The sequence below is a fragment of the Cottoperca gobio genome, chromosome 15, assembly GCF_900634415.1.
Source record: "Cottoperca gobio chromosome 15, fCotGob3.1, whole genome shotgun sequence".
Taxonomy (NCBI): Eukaryota; Metazoa; Chordata; class Actinopteri; order Perciformes; family Bovichtidae; genus Cottoperca; species Cottoperca gobio.
In genome coordinates this window covers 22,552,377-22,570,307 of record NC_041369.1, presented here as the reverse complement: position 1 = coordinate 22,570,307, position 17,931 = coordinate 22,552,377, and the positions used below count along the sequence as shown (strand labels likewise).

General features: G+C 40.9%; 2 protein-coding genes across 3 annotated transcripts in view; both read left to right on the top strand.

Annotated features, from left to right (window-relative positions):
* The first annotated feature begins 593 nt into the window (after positions 1 to 593).
* On the top strand, positions 594 to 7,096 carry LOC115020442 (mucin-17-like). 2 transcript variants are annotated; one of them, XM_029450483.1, is made up of 7 exons: positions 594 to 1,041; positions 1,704 to 1,803; positions 2,442 to 2,537; positions 3,017 to 4,972; positions 5,475 to 5,532; positions 6,085 to 6,209; positions 6,815 to 7,096. In XM_029450483.1, exons 1-7 carry the CDS (start codon positions 1,003 to 1,005, stop codon positions 6,841 to 6,843), a joined length of 2,403 nt encoding a protein of 800 aa, XP_029306343.1. In that variant the 5' UTR covers positions 594 to 1,002; the 3' UTR covers positions 6,844 to 7,096. The 2 variants fall into 2 exon arrangements, with proteins under 2 accessions (XP_029306343.1, XP_029306344.1); XM_029450484.1 differs by lacking the exons at positions 594 to 1,041; positions 1,704 to 1,803 and having other exon boundaries at positions 2,496 to 2,634.
* A 733-nt stretch (positions 7,097 to 7,829) lies between these two features.
* pdxkb (pyridoxal (pyridoxine, vitamin B6) kinase b) overlaps positions 7,830 to 17,931 on the top strand; it is a 23,174-nt gene continuing 13,072 nt past the window's right edge. The window contains exons 1-2 of the mRNA XM_029450124.1: positions 7,830 to 8,289; positions 15,320 to 15,374. Coding sequence (XP_029305984.1) covers positions 8,209 to 8,289; positions 15,320 to 15,374 — 136 coding nt within the window. The 5' untranslated portion in view covers positions 7,830 to 8,208. The remainder of the gene's footprint in view (positions 8,290 to 15,319; positions 15,375 to 17,931) is intronic.

Sequence of the window (17,931 nt, the reverse complement as noted above, 5' to 3'; positions counted from 1 at the left end):
TTTCTACTTCTCCACATTTCAGAGAGAAATATCGTACTCTTCACTTCACTACATTTAAGAGCTAAAATTACTTTTCAAATTAAGATTTTAAATACTCAACATATTATCAGTTTATAAAATATAATCCATTGTCAAAAATGTAAACAAAATGTATATGAGCTGTTAAACTGTTATAATTGGCTCCACCTTGACCAACGAGGACACCGCTTACATATTCATACATCAATAGTAATTAATAATGATTACATTTTGAGTACTTTTTCTTTTGATACTTTAAGTACATTTTGTTGCTAATACTTATTTACTTTTACTCACTTAAGTAAAAGTATTAGCATTAACATATACTTAAAGTAACACAATTGAAAGTGCTTATTATAGAGAACGTCCCATTTCAGAATAATTTATATTATATATATATTAATTATATAATTTAATATTGTATCACTATAATGTTGCAACGGCTAAAGTGGGGGTAATTTTAATAGCTTATTGCACTGCTGCTTTGCTTGTAATAAAAACAGTAAATTCGATGCGGCTTTTATTTTGATACGCATGACCGGAAACACGTTCGTCTTCTTCGGTGGTTCTTGACGCCAGTCTTTAAGTAGAAAGCTTTATGTGACTGTAATGCTATAAAAACACAGGACAGCTCTACTAATCACAAATATGTCAGCTAGCTAGCAAATAAACTAACAAACAACCGGTTAGAAGTGGATCTAATCGGTTCACGTCGACACAGAAGAGGGTGTTTATCGGCGCGTTTAGATTAGCTAGCTAAATGAGTACATTGCGATTTGTTATTTTACATTTTGTGCATTTTTAATGCGTTAAAATATTCCTCTGTGTGTCCAAAGCGATAAAAACACAGTAACTGTGTCATGGTGGAGGACGGAGAGCTTCAGGACATTAAGTACTTTCCCAGAGTCCCATTCCTCCTCAGTGTTTACTAAAGAGTTACAAACCTATACTACACAAATATATATATTTTTAATTTAAACAATCATGGCTGCTGCATTGTTCAGAAGAGGAACAGGATTATGTGTAAGTAAATGTCTTGTTTTTCTCTCTGTATCTTTAATTTGACCCCATGTAATTCACTATGATTTTAACCATACATGTTTAATACCTTCACAAGTATTTCATATGGTGAGTATAATCAATGCATTTAAGGTTATTGTTGCATTTATTGCATGTTTACTTATTCTAAAACTGAAATGTAAATGTACTTTTCTCTTAAAGTAAACACCTAAAAGAGTATAATTAATGTAAAGAAGTGCATCTCAAAATGACATGTACATGATAAAGGTATACATTTGCAACACACGTATGGACTGGTAAATGTTCTGCTTTTATAAAGCGCTTTTCCAATCTTTGCGATCACTCAACGCGCTTTACAACACATGTCAGCATTCACCCATTCACACACATTCATACAGCATCAGAGGCTACCATACAAGGTGCACATCAGCTCGTCAGTAGTGATAACCATTCACACACACTCACACACCGTTGGCCATCGGGAGCAATTTGGGGTTCAGTATCTTGCCCAAGGACACTACGACCTGCTGACTGCAGGACTGGGGATCGAACCTACCGGTGGACGACCACTCTACCTCCTGAGCCACAGCCGCCCACATATTGACTAAACCATCTGGGGGGACAGACTAGTACGTATGTATTTCCTAAAATGTGTGTGTTTCCAGTGTATTCACAGGGAGTTGTGCAGAGTGGTATGGAGGCCGCTAACAGCACTGTTCAGCTCCAAACCATCAGACAGAAATCCACCACGCAGGACACACATCAGTAAGAAACACACACTTGTCTGTCCGTCTGATATTCTGTCAGGTTTTTTTTTTACTTGTAATCCCTAATTGTCACCTGGTCATATGTTATTCCTTCGACACCAGTGGAAGAGTAAAGCTGTGGTCGAATAGAGATGGTACTAAAAAAAAGTACCAGGTACTATCCCGAGTGGAAAACCAAAAAAAGGTTGTGTCGTGTCGCACCATGCAGTGTAAATACGCTTCAATGCTTCCTTTCTTATCTCCTTTAGCATAGAGTGCACTCGACTATCCTTTATGGAAGGAAAGGAGATAGGGATGACCCACAATCCTTTGCAGTAGCTGCGTTTAAAGTAAGGCAGACCCACATCAATAACGTCCGCCGTGCAGTGGGATTCTGTTAGCACCTGATGAATTCTCCTTCACATCTTTCCTTGACCTCATGACGCTTTCTATAGAAAAGTGGATAGTAGTGGTAACTGTGAGAAAAGACATGCTGCCCTGTTGGATAGGGAAACATAACAATGAGATGTTACAAGCTGTGTGTTGGGCGTGTTTTTACTGCAATATCGACATGTTGTTGTTGTTGTTGTTGTTTCATTTCATGGAAAGTCAATTATCGTGATTTTATTCTCAGTTTGTGTTTTCTTTCACTGACAGAGAAGGCCAAGCCCCAGCCTGCGGTGGATGTCACTCAACTCCTGGAGCAACTCTTCTCCCAGCGCAGGCCGGGCTCAGCGCCTCCTGCCGCTAAAGGTCAGAACATTCAGGATGTGGTGTAGAGAGCAGGGTGTCAGAATAAAGCCTCCGTCATAGACACCAACAGATTTCTTCTTTCCTGTCAACACAGCAGGTAACAGTAATTGGCAGCTGCACAAAGAGCTGCTTTTGGATTTTGACAGGATTATTTTCACCCCCTGCAAGTAGTGTAGAAATCAAGATTAGGAGGATTTCATTCTTGGTGATTTGTGAACCTCTTCGTCGCTTTTCTATGTATCATTTCTGGCTTTTTTAGGCGATGTTAGATTTTTAATGGAACGATTTGGGACATTAACAACTGCAAATGAGCATAGATTAGAGAACATGCTCTGGAGTTGCCTGAAGTTATTCCGGACTGTTAATTAACTGAATCCGTCAAACGTTGATTTGTTCTGCTTGTTTCTGCCATGTCTGTGCTGAGTGTATGACGTCCTTCACATCCTCTTGTGTTCCCTCTTCTCCACTTCCTCCCACAGCTCGACCTACCAAACCTCCTGCCTCCTCCTCAAATGCTCCTCTTTTGTCAAAGACAGAAGCAGCAGCGTCTGTCTTTCCCGCTGCTTCTAGTTTCAAAGTTGCTGCTGATAATCTTTCCAATGTGACTGTTCGTACAACCTCAGGTTCCTCTCCAACCAGCACCACAGCTGCATCATCAGCATCACAAGCAGCCGCGATGGAAAGCCAAACCTCGACTGAAACATTAGAAACCAAAGTAGAAACGGCGAAAGCACTGCCTTCCTCAGCACCAGCTCACGTGGTGGAGGAGGATGCAGAGACTTCATCTTTTCCAGCTGCTACAGTAGAACCCACAATAGAAACTACAGTCGATTCACTAGCAGAGCCTAAACTTCCTCCTGTGGAAACACTAGAAGCTGCTGTTGTTGAAGGTCCAGTAGAGCCGACTGTAAATTCTCCAGCTGAAGAAATACAAACAAAAGACACAGACTCCGGAGTCTCATACGGTGCCAAAGAAGAAGCTTCAATTCATGTGGAAACACTAGAAACTGAAGCTGCTGTCGTTGTGGGTCCAGTAGAGCCAACGATAGACGAAACCAAAAGCACAGACTGGAGTCCTGTTAGCCTCTCGCACACTGCAGAAGAAGAAGCTTTGATAGAAACAGTAGAACCAGCAGTAGAAGCCAGACATATTCATGTGGAAACACTAGAGAGTAGAGCTGCTGCTGTTGCTGAGGGTCCAGTAGAGCCACCGATAGACGATGTAGCTGCTCAGAAAGTACGAACCAAAAGCACAGACTCAGCTGTGGTTGACATTTCACACACTACAAAAGTAGAACCCATAATAGAAACTACAGTAGAGGCCAGCACCTGTCCTGTGGAAACACTGGAGAGTAGAGCTGCTGTTGTTGAGGGTCCAGTAGATGTTTCAGCTCAGAAAGTACAAACCAACAGCACAGACTGGAGTCCTGTTAGCCTCTCGCACACTGCAGAAGAAGAACTTTTGATAGAAACAGTAGAACCAGCAGTAGAAGCCAGACATTTCCCTGTGGAAACACTAGAGAGTAGAGCTGCTGCTGTTGTTGCTGAGGGTCCAGTAGAAGCTACGATAGACGATGTAGCAGCTCAGAAAGTAGAAACCAAAAGCACAGACTGGAGTCCTGTTAACCTCTCGGCTGAAGAAGAACCTCTAGTAGAAACTACAGTAGAGACCAGCACCTCTCCTGTTTCTGAAGCTTCAATAGAAACTGCCTTAATCCAAAATGCACAAGAATCTGCACCTTTGCCTTTAAACAATGAATCCACAGAATCATGTTTAGTGAATGTTGCTGTGGAGGAGAGCGTGAGCAAGTGTGAAGACAGGACTTTAGAGTCTGTGACGCTCCATGTAGATGAGGCGCTGGTAGCATCTTTAAACACAGACGAGCTCCTCCGAACATCTGTCCTCAAGGAACAAGCACAAAAGCAGCTCCAGGACTTGTTGGTCCAGACGGGGTTGGGAGCAGAAAACAAAGCTGCTGAAACTGAGGATTCATGCGAAGATGAGCGGGAGGTTTTGACTAAAGTTCTTTCAAAATGGGACTCTGTGTCTGAGGATCTTCATGAGCTAGAAGGAGGAAGTGAGCTCCTCTCTCATGTTCCTGCAGTGCTTTCCAGAAGCCCTGGCCGAGGAGCAGCTGCAGAGCAGACGGACGAAGAAGCCGTGACACTGGAATCGATAACTTTATTAAAAGTGAAGGCGGAAGCTCTTGAAAGCGAAGTTCTGCGAGAAATGAGGAATACACTCGAGAAAGAAGCTGAAGAAGAGTCTGGAGAGAAGAGGAGGGAGGTGGAGGATATGGTGGCGTCTGAAGAGACGACTGAGGCTCAGGTGACGGAGTCTCTGCCTGAAGAGCTGCAGACAGACACCCTGATGGAGGAGCTGCTGGTTACAGAAGGCCCAGCTGGTCCGGAGGTCGGAGGGGATGTGTGGGATGGTGAGTTTGAGTCCTGCAGGTGAAGAAGCATGAGGAGAAGCAAAAGCAAAGGGGAGGTGCTATTAAAGACTAGAGCTGCAACGATTAATCTAAGTAATGGCTGACAGACACCTGCAGATACAAACACAGTTAAAGGTCATATCAGAAGTTAAAAACAAGGTGGTAACAGTTTAGATTTTTCAATTAGTTTTTTATTAGATTTCCTTTTAGTTGAGTTTTTAGTGGAGGTTTAATTGTAGCGTTAGTTTGTCTTTGTTAGGTATATAAGTATGTAGCTCCATATACACACAGATCAGGTTTCAGATCTGATAAGCACGTTGTATTCATCAAACTGAGGCCTTAAACTATATTGTAAACCTTCTATAACCTGAACCATAATTCCTCTGCTTTGGTATTTTAGAAATAAACCACTCAACAGAATCTGGAGTTTGGAAGAATTGTCTAATATCTGGTCTGGTGATAGTTTTGGATTTGAAAGTATTGTTTTTATGTGTGTTCTCAGATTTAGATCCAGTTCAGAGACTCTTCCTGGAGAAGATAAAAGAATACAACATGCGCAGGTACAGAGACGAAGGGTTTCCTGTCATCACAGGAAGGGGAAGTTCTTTCTTTAAGGACCTTGAGTTATTTATTAAAGATGCACAGTTCTGAAGGCTGTAATACAAAGATATCTTACATTGAGCTGCTGTTCGTATAATGTGGATGTTAAATGTGTGTTCCCATGTGACTGTGAGTGTTTTCATGTTAATTAGTTTATGCTGCAATGTTAGGTGTTATAGTCTGTCTTTAAATCACAATCAGAATTCGGTTTATTGCCAAGAAGTTTTTCAAATACAAGAAATGTTCCTGGTTTATAATGATGCAAACATGAACACAGTGAGAGACATTAAAATATAAAATAAGAATTATTATAAAAACTCAACAAATGTGCACAAGAAACATAAATACAATGTGTGACAAACATATGTGCAGTATATCTGAATTAAAAGTGGAAGTGCAGGAATGGATCTCAAGAGACTTCCTGGTTAAAGGTTAAATAAATCATTGTATTACATCTATCCGTGGGGGAGACATCGATGTTATGACCCCCATCTTCTCTATTCTCTCTAAAGGTTGGATGGAGGACTGTCGGAGGTGGAGCCAGAATATGAAAAACGCCTTTCAGAGGAAACGGCAAAGCTGCAGAGACTTTATGGAGGAGGAGACGTGAGCAGCTTCCCTCAGTTCACCTTCAGCGGTGAGAGAGAGAGTCACACACAACATGGGACTTTAGACACGACATCGAATGTAGAGCTGTGTCACTGGCAGGTTCTGGAAGTAATCTAGCTGTTATCACTTTGTGAACTGATGATTCAACTCAACTTTATTTATAAAGCACCTTTCATACAAACATGCACATTGCAAAACAAATTCATTCAAATTGACATCAAGTAATCCTTGACAATTAATCTAATTGCAAATTTTTTCAAATGTAATCTATTTAATAGTAATTTATTTGATGTAATCCCCATTACATGTAATCCATTACTACCCAACCCTGGTCACACTTTAGAGCAGTTAAGATCTCCATGGCAACATGAAGATCTGATTGATTAACTTGCGTTTGGATAAGTGCGTAATTTAGTTCTTCAGTAAGGATGTAAGAAAAACAAAATGCTTTTTCAAGATATAACAATGACATATTTTCACTGGTAATCCAATTCTTTATGGAGATTATGAACATGATGTTTCAGCTCTATAGCACTGCAGCTGATTAATACGCAAGTTTCACTGCACAGACGAAATGAAGAGAAAAGCATTCCCAAATATACAGTTAATTACTTCTGCTGTTTTTCTCTTTAGCGCCTGAAATGGACCAGGACTCCAAATGATCCATGACGTCTAACTCCTACGCTTTATGCTCTTTCTCTGACATCTCTCTGACTTCCTCCTCCATTACCTCCTCATTTCAATGTTACTACATGGGAGAATAGAAAGAGGGAGAGAAGAAGAAGTGTGTTTGTGTGATCTGCCATCAATAAAAGGGAAAATGTATTCCTGGCTGTTTGTTTGTACTGTGCAATAATGATAGTAACAAATTATATATTAATATTATATTTTATTAAAGCAGCATTTTCAAAAGCGTCAGTCTTGTGTTCTCTGGTGTTCAAGATGTGTGTGTTTGTTTGTGTGAACTGCAATTTAAGCATCACTATAGAGCAGTCAAGGTCTGGATGAACAGCAGGTGGAGCTGTCAGTTCAACATCTCATTTATCTCTGTCTATATATCCCTTACACTCTCCCTCTATCGTGCTGTTACCTGCATTTGGCTAAATGTGTCTGTTCATGCACTCTCAGCATCACTGCCAACTGTGTTATGTGTGTGGTGACAGAGGCAATCTTTTCCAAGTCAGATCCTCCCTCAGTCACGACTCTGTGATAGAGATGGTGTGAGTCACAACCAGAGGCACTCGCATACCAAAAAATAAAGTGAGAGCATCACCAAACTACATTCTAAAAGATGCCATTTTATAAAAATATTTTTCGTTTGTCCTTTACTTTTGGAAGAGAAAAGACCCATTTGAGTTGTACATCCATGTGAAATGTTTCCTAAAATAATTCGGCTATATTAAATTGAGTGTTAGAATAGAATAAAATAGAAAAGAGTTGTCATTCCCATTCATTCATTCCAGCTGTGTTGATCAGATCAGGATGCGCTTAGTGGCCCTGTGGTGACGTCAGCCGGTTTAGGCGGTCACTCAGATTGCCTGCGCAGAATACCAGCGTGCGTGCGTGAGCGTGTGTGTTTTGTCCTTGAGTGTGTGTGTGTGTGTGTGTGTGTCTGTAGCTGCACGCGACCTGTCGGTTGTCTGGTCAGTCCGTGACACACATTAGTTTGGCTTCTCAGTTAGCTACACATTAACGACAACACCAACACCACTTCTAACGGTCGCTGCTAGACAGCTGTTTTATGTGTGTCCGCGCGTGACTGTGTGTGTGGGGTCGCACACACGCGCTGTCTCTCTCGCGCTCTCTCTCTCTCCCCACATCACACACTCACTGCACATCACCCGCTACAACCACCACACGCGCTCGCTCAGTACCACACAGCTGGTTAGCTTAGCTAGCTAACGTTGCTTCTTTCCAACTGGCGGCGTTGTGTTTACCTTTAGTTTCTCCGTACTGTTATGTGTTGACGTGATTCACGTTGAAGTAACGGATAATCTGCACCCCTCCTCGGCTGACCGGGAGCCGCCATGGAATGCCGTGTGCTGTCCATACAGAGCCATGTAGTCCGGGGATATGTGGGCAACAAGAGCGCCTCTTTCCCATTACAGGTAAATGCAACTTGCATGCACCCATTATCGGACAACGGTTGACGATACAGCCGTTGCCGAACACGACCCTGTCAGACGTCCGCAAAATCTGACAGCTACTTTCCATCAACACTAAACCGACTCATTTAAATGCCGATGTGTGTAATGATACACGCCAATTACATCGTACAAACTTCGTACACTCTTTGCTAACAGAAATCTGTCATCCGCCTAAAGCCGTCGCTGGATGAGTTAATATGTGGCCGGGGTGAGTTGTATTCCCCCGCCTATTTATAGTGAGGGAAAAAAGGCCATAAACGATGGTGTTGCTATACGTAATGTGGAAAACCTTTGCTTTAAATGTCAAGCAATAAACGTGACGACAGGTGTCGTGCACATTGTATTTCCCCGAGAAAATGTCCCCTCTGATCTTAAACCATTTCACTTGGAGATGTGCAATATGAAGATATCATGGCAGCTGTGTTGTTGTCCACGTCTTGCATATTTGGTTTTGCATATGAGCTGTAAACGCAGGAGAAACGCTTTAAATGTGGCACCACACCTGTTATTGTTAGGGTGTCCGATAATGGAGCAAGGTGTTTTTCTGCTAGGTTTTTATCGCCCATCACGAGAAAGCATGACATGTGCTGCATAAACTAATAGTACATGCGTGGCTGTAGAGCAACTTAGACGTTGTTAGGTAAGTGGCAGAGTTGCGTCTAATAATGGACCTCCTGGTGTCAATCAAATGACCCCTGCTCGGATCTGTGGTAAGAATGAGGATAACTGTTCTAGAGGGAAACAAGGTGTCCTCAGTGACAGTACTCACGGGTCAGTCTGGCTGCAAAAGCTAGCAGAATGATAATCTCAGGGGTCAGAGGGAAGTGTGTATCCATAACTCCAGCCTGTTAACCAGTCACACACCGCAGGTTCAGGTTGCCATCATTTGCTCACAGGCAGGCAGGCAGACAGCTGTAATGGTGTATGGGAACTAGATGGACACAAATCCAGCCTCATGCAGTAATAACCTGCAAATCCCAACTACAGGATGGACCAACATATCAATACTGCTATTTGCTGCTTTTAGTTTTATGCACAGATTTGGGGAAACATCATGGATGTTTTCTTCCTTTACCACAGGCATAGTAGCTGTTCTGGTTTCTGAAAGTTGAGCAGAATAATTAATAATAATATAATAATAATAATAATAATAATAATAATAATACATTAGACTTCTATAGCACTTTTCTTGTAACTCAAAGACTAATTGCACTCGTGTACATTTTGTTGTGAGTTTGTGTTACAAAGGCTTAAAGACCACACAACTCTGTTGTTTCTAAAGTTCAGTGACACTGAAAGCAGTTGCTATTGCAGTGAGAATAAAGTAGTGTATTGATTACTGCTAAAGGTTGTCCCTTTCTTAGTTTACACTGGCTGTGTTGCAATTTGCACAATCGCAAAATCTTCTGTAATTGTGATCCCGTCCATTTGTGAGCGTTAGAGCGGGACAGAATAAACAATCATTTTAATCAACTTAAGTTTTGAATCTCCAACAGACCTAAATTTAGTTTAAATATCTATAAACTGTTACATTTTACCTAAAGGTAAGCCAACCAACTGCAGTAAAGTCCAGTTTTTCAACTGGTATTTAATCTGAGACAATCATATCAAAAGTTAGCCATCATGAGAAAGGACACGCATGCCCTGATGAATGTAAAATAATTGTTATATTTATCGTTATTGGTGTGAATCTGCATATGAAATAGGGTGCAGATTTCAGTGTATTATAATGTTATGTGCTCAGTTAGCTGGCTGGTGTCTGATGACATTGTGTACAATCAGTGCTTGCTATTAGAACTTGCAGCGTTCTAATGTATGAGCTAAGCAGTGTTATCTAACATAATGTTTCACCACAGCAGCCAACATACGTTAAAGTTTTTATGTTTATTCATATGTATCATTTATGTGACTCACACCCCAGATCAGAGGGTCATCTGAAGAAGGGGGGGGGGGGATAACAAGTGGATTGTAAAGCACTTACAGATGAAGGACTGCTGAGTACAGCTTTTAAGTGGCTCAACATGTGTCTCGTTCTTTATCTTAATAATAGGAAATAGTGACTTTGGTGTTGAGTCCTTACCTACAATAACGGTAGTGATAAAGCCCTTCCCTGAAGAAGACATAACTACCACAATAAGGAGCCAAAAAAGAGCAATTGCATTGAAAACAAGACTTCTTTGACATTATGAGAAAGGACACAGAGGTTGTTGGCTCCTCCTGGCCATGGAAGTGATTTCCCTTTATGATCCCTGATGTTGACAGGAGGATGATAACAGTGATTGCTTTGGGTCTGTAATTGCCAGGATGATGATGATGATGCTTGTGATTGTTATAGTTTCATATTTTCCACCAGCAGCAGCAGCAGCGTGACAGTCAGTACTAAGGATGAGGCTACTAGTATGAACCTACAGTACATTGTCCCATCATCCTGAAAGACAGTCACTTGTTGTGAGAAGTGCCGAGTCTATTTTTAGCCTGCTGCGCCCCAGGATATATTTTGTGGTTATCCTAATGGCTGCTGGGCTTTCATGCATGTCACTGGGATCTGTGCTGCCACTATTAATGTTCAACTACTATAGCTTATTAAGGCCTGTTTGTACCAGGTCCATCTCCAAAACAAGCGGCAGAGTAATCGATAATGGAAATCATTTGCAGTTGCGGCCTTTATAGTTATTCTGATACTAATTTGAGTGAAAAATAATAGAAAAAGTTTTACCATCACCAAATATTGATGCTAAAACCAGTTTATATCGGTACAAATGGTTTTTCAGAGCATCTTTTAAATATTTGTATAATCCGATGACATTAACGCTGTTTGATTAAGAGACAGTGTCGCTACTAAAGTCTTGTTAATCTTTTTACAGGGTGCCTGCAATTTCTGTTCAACACCTTAAATATTCTTGCAAAAGCATTTTACAATTTGAATGAACTATTATCTGTCTTACAGTTGTTGTGATTTCTTTATGTGAGACATTAAACCAGTAATGCAGAATGTCTTTCAGTTGCTTACAAATTATTACAGTAATGAAATTGGTTTTATTTTGTTATCTTATTTTGAATTGAATGTTCGAAAAGATTATTATTATAACACTTAAACGACTTTTTATTCTCAACTTGAATGAGATGCTAAGAAGGATAATAATGATGTTAATGTCCAGTTACAGTATTTTACATTTAAAGTAATAAACGGAAAGCCCACAGGCCCAGTGACGGAGCTGCTCTCACTATTCAGTCACAACCATGATTCAGTTAGTGTTTAAGATAAGGAGTAAGATGATGATGGTGATGTGAGCGAGCGTGCAGGGCATCCCTCTCTGTCAGCAGGCAGGAGACGGCGGTATGAGGAAGCAGGGCTCTGATTGGCTGCCACAGGTTTCCTCCTGGTGACATCACTGAAGATGGAGACAAGGCTGCCGAAGAGCTGCACTGGAGAGATTCAGCTTTCACTTCACCAAACTGGAGATTCATGCAATTTTTTACGTATATTGAGTTAAATTGATATTTAGTTTGAATTAGTTTAGTACTCGAACAGCTGCTCTTTGGCTCAGTGGCCCGGGTTCGATTCCCACCTGTGGCCCTTTGCTGCATGTTGTCCCCTCTCTCTCCCCCTCTCTAGTCAGTCTCCTGTCCATCTAATAAAGACAAGAATATAATCCTTAACAAAATATATATTGCTACCTTATAATTATAGTCCATCAAGTAGAAGCAAAAGTACTCGTCTACTAGAGTAAGAGTACAAAAGTAACTTCATTAATGTTTTACATTCAAACAAGTCCTCCATGTTTTCTCACATTCAATATGTCGTGGAGAAGGGGAAGGGCCACACCTCCGCTCGATCTGCAGAGCTATGATTGGCTATTAGGCTATCTCATCTCTCGCTGTCAGACAGTAATGTATCAGTAAAGGTAGCGAGAAGTGTGTAGCCCAATGTAACAGAGTTATAGGACATATATTTTATTGCAAATATACTCGAGAGTATTCGGAGAAACAGCTCCTCTCATGGTGCGTTCACACCGGATGCAAAGGGAGATTGTTGCACATCGTGGTCACATAGAAAGTCAATGCACATTTGCATCATTCGTGCAAGTTTCTGTGTTGCAATCAGTGTTGAGATGCTCCTCAAGAAAGAACATTTTAAATGCTTGTTTTCCTGAATGGACATCGGTTCAGGGCTGGGTCCACCCGCCATTACAAGTCAAATGTATTAAGAAATGACTTGAGTACATGTAAAGCATTGATCCCCTCCACTAGAATTATCAATATGATAAATTGTTACTTCTCAAAAGGACAGTTTCTGTTGTCTTCTCACCATTTTAAGGCTATTTTTAAACGTCACATACAAACCAGAGCCTCTGAAACCAGCAGGGATGCAGTTTGTTTGCTGACATGGAGTTTGTTCATGTCACTACCCTGCTGTCCTAAGAGTGAATCTTATTTAAATCTTCTCTATCTTATTATAAAATAAGAAGAGCCTTGCAACCTATTTATCCCAAAACGTCCTACAGAGGAGACTGAAGCGCCGTGAGAAGCCAGTTAAACCCGTATTTAATGTTTATTTCTACTTTTTACTTATCTCTACTGTAATTACATTTGTTCTTGTGGCTGGAGCTGAAATGCTTAAGGAATCATTCACTTAAAAAACCGATAACTACCTTGGTAATTGATTAATCATTCAAGTTGTTAAGCAAAAAGGCTGGTCACAGCTTGTCTAATGACGAGATCATCTCGCCAGTTTCATGTCTTTGTCAATTGACTGCCTGTGGATGTTTAGCGAAGCGGTCGAAACTGACACATCTCAACCGCTATTATGGTTCCCTGACGATGAATTGTAATAAGTTTGGTGAACGCTGGACTTTTCCTCTTGTGCCATCGTCTGGTCAAAAAGTCAGTTTGTCCAATACTTTGGGTTATTACCAAATACCAAGAAAACCAATGACGTTCATATCAGCCTCAGCTGTACGTTGTGTGTAGTGCTATTTAGCTAATGTTAGCATGCTAACACACTAAACTGAGACAGTGAACATGGTAAACATTATACCTGCTAAACACCAGTATGTTAACGTCGTCATTGTGGGCATGTTAGCATGCTGACATTAGCATTTAGCTCGGAGCTCCACTGTGCCTCAGTACAGCCTCAGAGAGCTGCTAGCATGACTGTAGACTCTTAATCTTGTAAATCCAACTAAATAAGTCATTTTAAAACATCATTTCTGGCTGCAGCAGCATGTGATTTTATATAATCCGGTTATAGACTGAATAAGAAACGTATCGTTGGTTGCAGTGCAAATGAACAAACTAAGTTGCTTTTGAGTGTATAATGTCATATTTATGGACTAATGCAGGAACAAAAAGATGGTAAATAAATGCTAGTATCACTTGTTTATTGATGTGCAATTAGCAGTGAGCGTTCAGGAGGAAACCCGAAGCTGAGGGACTCACGATGCAGTGTGATCAGCCTGTACTGTGTGACACGTGCTACTTAAGAAACTCATTAATTCATTAGTTGCGAGAGGGTTTCCTCATCTGGGAATGTGTTTCCTCATAAAAGGCTAAATGTTAATACTTTTATTAATATCCTCTCCTCAGTGTCTGACGTTGCTTTCCAGTAAGCAGCATTGTAAACAGTCTTTCTGTGTCACTGACTTGAGGCTTCTGAACAGAACGACGCAGGATGTGACCTAAATAACATGTTCTTAGCCCTATCGACATCAGTCGGCCATAAATACCGTTTTCCATCAACAGTCATCCTGCTTAACATTCTCTAATAGATATGTTGCTCCTGTGTTCAAAGGATGAAATACATTTGTATGCACAACTCTGGATGAATCTTTGAGAATACTCTTTCTATTCAATAGTCCCTGCCTTCCTGACACCATTATGAGCTCAGCATGTTTCCTGACTGCCTCGTTCTGACGATACAAATGCACCTTTCAGAAAACGTACAACAAACTTGAGAAAGTTTTCAGTCTGACAGCAGTAGCTGGAGCTCATGACAGGCTCAAGGTCAAAGGGGGTGAGTCACTGCTTCTCCCCTCTGAAGGCAGATTCTTGAATCTCAAAGTTGGAAAGTCAATCGAAAAGAACAAAAGACTGATTCACTCTGCCTGCTTCAGCCCAAATTAATTAAGTCATTCAGATAACAATTGCCTGCACGTGGATGGGTCATGTGTCTTTCTCTAGTAATTATAAAAAAAGAAAGGCAGAGACGGGAGGACACCAATTGTTTATGTAGCTGTTCCACATCTGCAGCTGAAGTGAAACTGAGGATGTGTTTTCATCCCAGCCGGGGTTTAATGAAGTCCTTTTGTATCTGTGTTCCAGATATGTGTTTACATGCTGCAATTACGACGGAGAAGATATGGAAGAGATGTCACAATATATACACTATTTGATGAATTGTTTTATTCCAACACATATTAATGTAATGTGATAATATGGCTATTGGTGCTTTCAGAAGAGAAACGCAACTGTCTTGGTGTTTTTCAGCTTGTTGTTTTGGTTTTCCGCCCTGCAGCTTTACGGTTAAGACTCTCAGAGCATTCATCATTTTACTCAGCAAGAATTTCAGTTTTATATCTTAAATAAGTTTTATATTGTCCAGCTGTGCATACTGTGTGCGCAGTAGTGTGGTATATGTGTACAATACTTAAAATAATAATATATAATAAGGGACGATATACAGTATATAGAATGAACATAAAAACAAAGATAGAATGCTATAATTAAGGGGAATTAAAAACACTTGATGATACAAGATAACAATAAGAAGAAATGCTCATGCATAACATAAGATTGGGTGAATTTTTTAAAGAGGAAAACTCGATGTGTTTGGCTTTGAGTGTAGCCGATCAGCTGGTGCTTAATTCTCTGAGGCTGAAAACACTTGATTGCTTCAAAGACAGTTGAGCTGTCAGATTTAAAGCAAGTGTTGCTTTTACTCCTAATCTCTCCTGACAGCTAATCTGTTTCCTCTCTGTCTGCTGTCTTCCAGGTTTTAGGGTTTGAGGTGGACTCCATCAACTCGGTCCAGTTCTCCAACCACACAGGTAAGACTGATGAAATAGCATATTGTGCTGTGTTTTAATAAGTGTGTGTGGGTGTTATATGAGTCAGTGCCCCTGGTGTCGTGATGATGTGTTAGGGAGTGCGATAGAGACGGTTGTCGTCGTGTTGAAGCTGATGAGTCAACAGCTGAGTAAGTCAAGGTCAGTGGCTTCCCCGCCTCTCCGACACAGAAGCAGCTGCAGGGGACAAACTCCACTCACTTTCTAAACTCTCTCTCCGTCCTGGACGCTGCTGCTCTTATTTTGATGAAGCAAAGATGCCGAGATTAGCTCTTAAAGAGGAGTACTACTCCGCCTGTGAAAACTGTTGTTAAGTCTTCTGTGGCTGGAGATGAACTTTCTAAAGACTTGTGCTTCTTTCTTACTGGAGGATGAACCCTCTTTTTAATGGTCACACATGCAGAGCACACAGCACACACGGTGACAGAGTTGCATTATAGCTAGTATAGGATTATATTAGGATTAAAAACTAGATTATATCTGTCTCTGCTCGGCTGATTATTAGACCGTTGATGAGAACAAATGTCAGCAGAGAAGCTTGTTCTACTTGCAGCTAATCACTGGACCTAACAACGATGAGATGCTACTGCTGTGCGTACGACACAAACATTGTTTATTTTTTATTTATGTCAGTTTCCTCAGTAAATAAGGTGATGCTGCTGTTCACTCTGATGGTGTCGGTGAACATCTTTTTATTTAAATATGTATCCAGAAACGAGCAGAACAACGTGCATCTTCTTCTCTTCTGCTGTTTTCTCACACAAAGATCTTCTTCTTGAGTTTACTGTTATTAACGTTTGGTTAACTGAGATATGTTGTCATATCTTATATTGCCACCGCAAAGTTGCATATTACATAATAAGAATAATGCAATTATCGAAATGAGTGCTCGCGCAAAAAGGCAATTAAAAGATACATGTGTTAAAGTCATACTTGCAACAGCGATAATCGGATTTAGAAGTTGCATCTTGTTACTGATCGTCTTGTCTGCATCATCCATCCCTTGGTGTCACATTTTACTCGCGACATTTTGATCTAATTTCCTCTCCTGTGAACGAGCAGTCTGCACGCTCTGTTCCTCTGTCTTGCACTGATGGATGCTCTCGAGCTCGTGTTACTCATGCAAACTGAGCTTGAAGAATGAATCGGCTGTGAAAACAAACACATGTTTCCAGCTGTTGCTTGTTGCTTCACAGAGGATACATCAGGATTCTTTCTGGCTGTTGTCTTATGTGCTTGTTTGATGACATGTTTTATATGTTTGGGCTGGTTCATTTAATATTGACAAATTAAATGTGCTTATATATTTTATGCAAACGATTCACTTTGGTGTTAGTTCTTCTGTCTTCAGGTAATAGTTTTGAAGTTTGTGTAGGAAATGGTAAAAATACTTTCCCAAGAATATCTGTTCTGGATGGTTTTGGAGAGAGTTGCATCACTTGAGTCTGATTCTTAAAGTATGGTTTAGGGACACTTTGGCATTTTGGTTTTCCATCAAGAGTTCAGACTTCAGACCAAACAGCATGCAGTTCTCTCTACTGGAGAGATGCTGAAATACAATCCATGAAGTTTGAAGATTTATCATAACATTTATTGAGCTGAGGCTTTTATCCAAAGCGACTTACACTCAGTGCATTCAACCAAAAAGTGCAAGAATCATGCACGTACATCAAATTCATGAAATATGCTGATCTATCTATCCAGTGCTTTATTAAAAAGACAATGAAGACGCAGCACAGCATTTTATGATTATGAGGCAGAATGTCTGCAGTCTAGAAGTTCTCACAGCTGAAATGATGTTACTATGATCGTGACCGCAGCTGTGTTTTACTAACTACGGGATGTGTGTTTCCATGTTTCTGATTGGCCAGATGGTTGAATTGTGTTGCAGCAAAAGTTGAGCATTAAAATGATGATTTAGGAGGCTGTGAATCTTCTCGCAGCGCTCTTGTTCGTCTGAACACGACGGTCCTTTGAGCTCCCAGATAAATCTAAGTTCAATGTAAATGTTAAGGGGCCGATTAGACTAAGATTAGACTGCTGTTCTCACAGGTTTCACGGTTATGTGGCTCCACGTGAAGAATAGACAGAGTTGTGTTTGTTTCAGTGACCTTAGCAGAAGAACGTCTGAGACTCTGGTGCCTGTTTAATCAGATCTTGTATATTGGATACGAACATTTGCAATTTCTTCAAGGAGAGTTGGTAATTTGGTGTGACATATTGAAGACGACGTTGTGCGTCTGAGAGGGAGAGAGAAGGGTGTGTGCCTGGCGGTGAAGGGGACACAGAAGGTGAATGGAGAGAAAGAGACAGGATATTTTATCAGAAAGATGGAGGGAGTGAGGGGAGCGGGCGACAGGACCCAGCAGAAAACAGCAGCAGCAGACGCTGTGAATTGCGACAGCAGCGAATGATGACGACAGAAGCAGCTCTTATCTGTAGGCCTGCTTTCATTCTCTCTCTCACACACACACACCCACACACACACACACACAGCGCTCTGACTGCTCATCTCTCTTTCTCAGCCCCTTTGGCTTTC

What these genes read in the sequence shown, in the direction of transcription:
- LOC115020442 (XM_029450483.1), top strand. Translation starts at nt 1,003, where the DNA reads ATGGCTGCTGCATTGTTCAGAAGAGGAACAGGATTATGT. An exon ending in ACCACGCAGGACACACATCA is followed by an intron (nt 1,804 to 2,441) that starts GTAAGAAACACA and finishes TTTCACTGACAG; the next exon opens with AGAAGGCCAAGCCCCAGCCT. An exon ending in AGCGCCTCCTGCCGCTAAAG is followed by an intron (nt 2,538 to 3,016) that starts GTCAGAACATTC and finishes TTCCTCCCACAG; the next exon opens with CTCGACCTACCAAACCTCCT.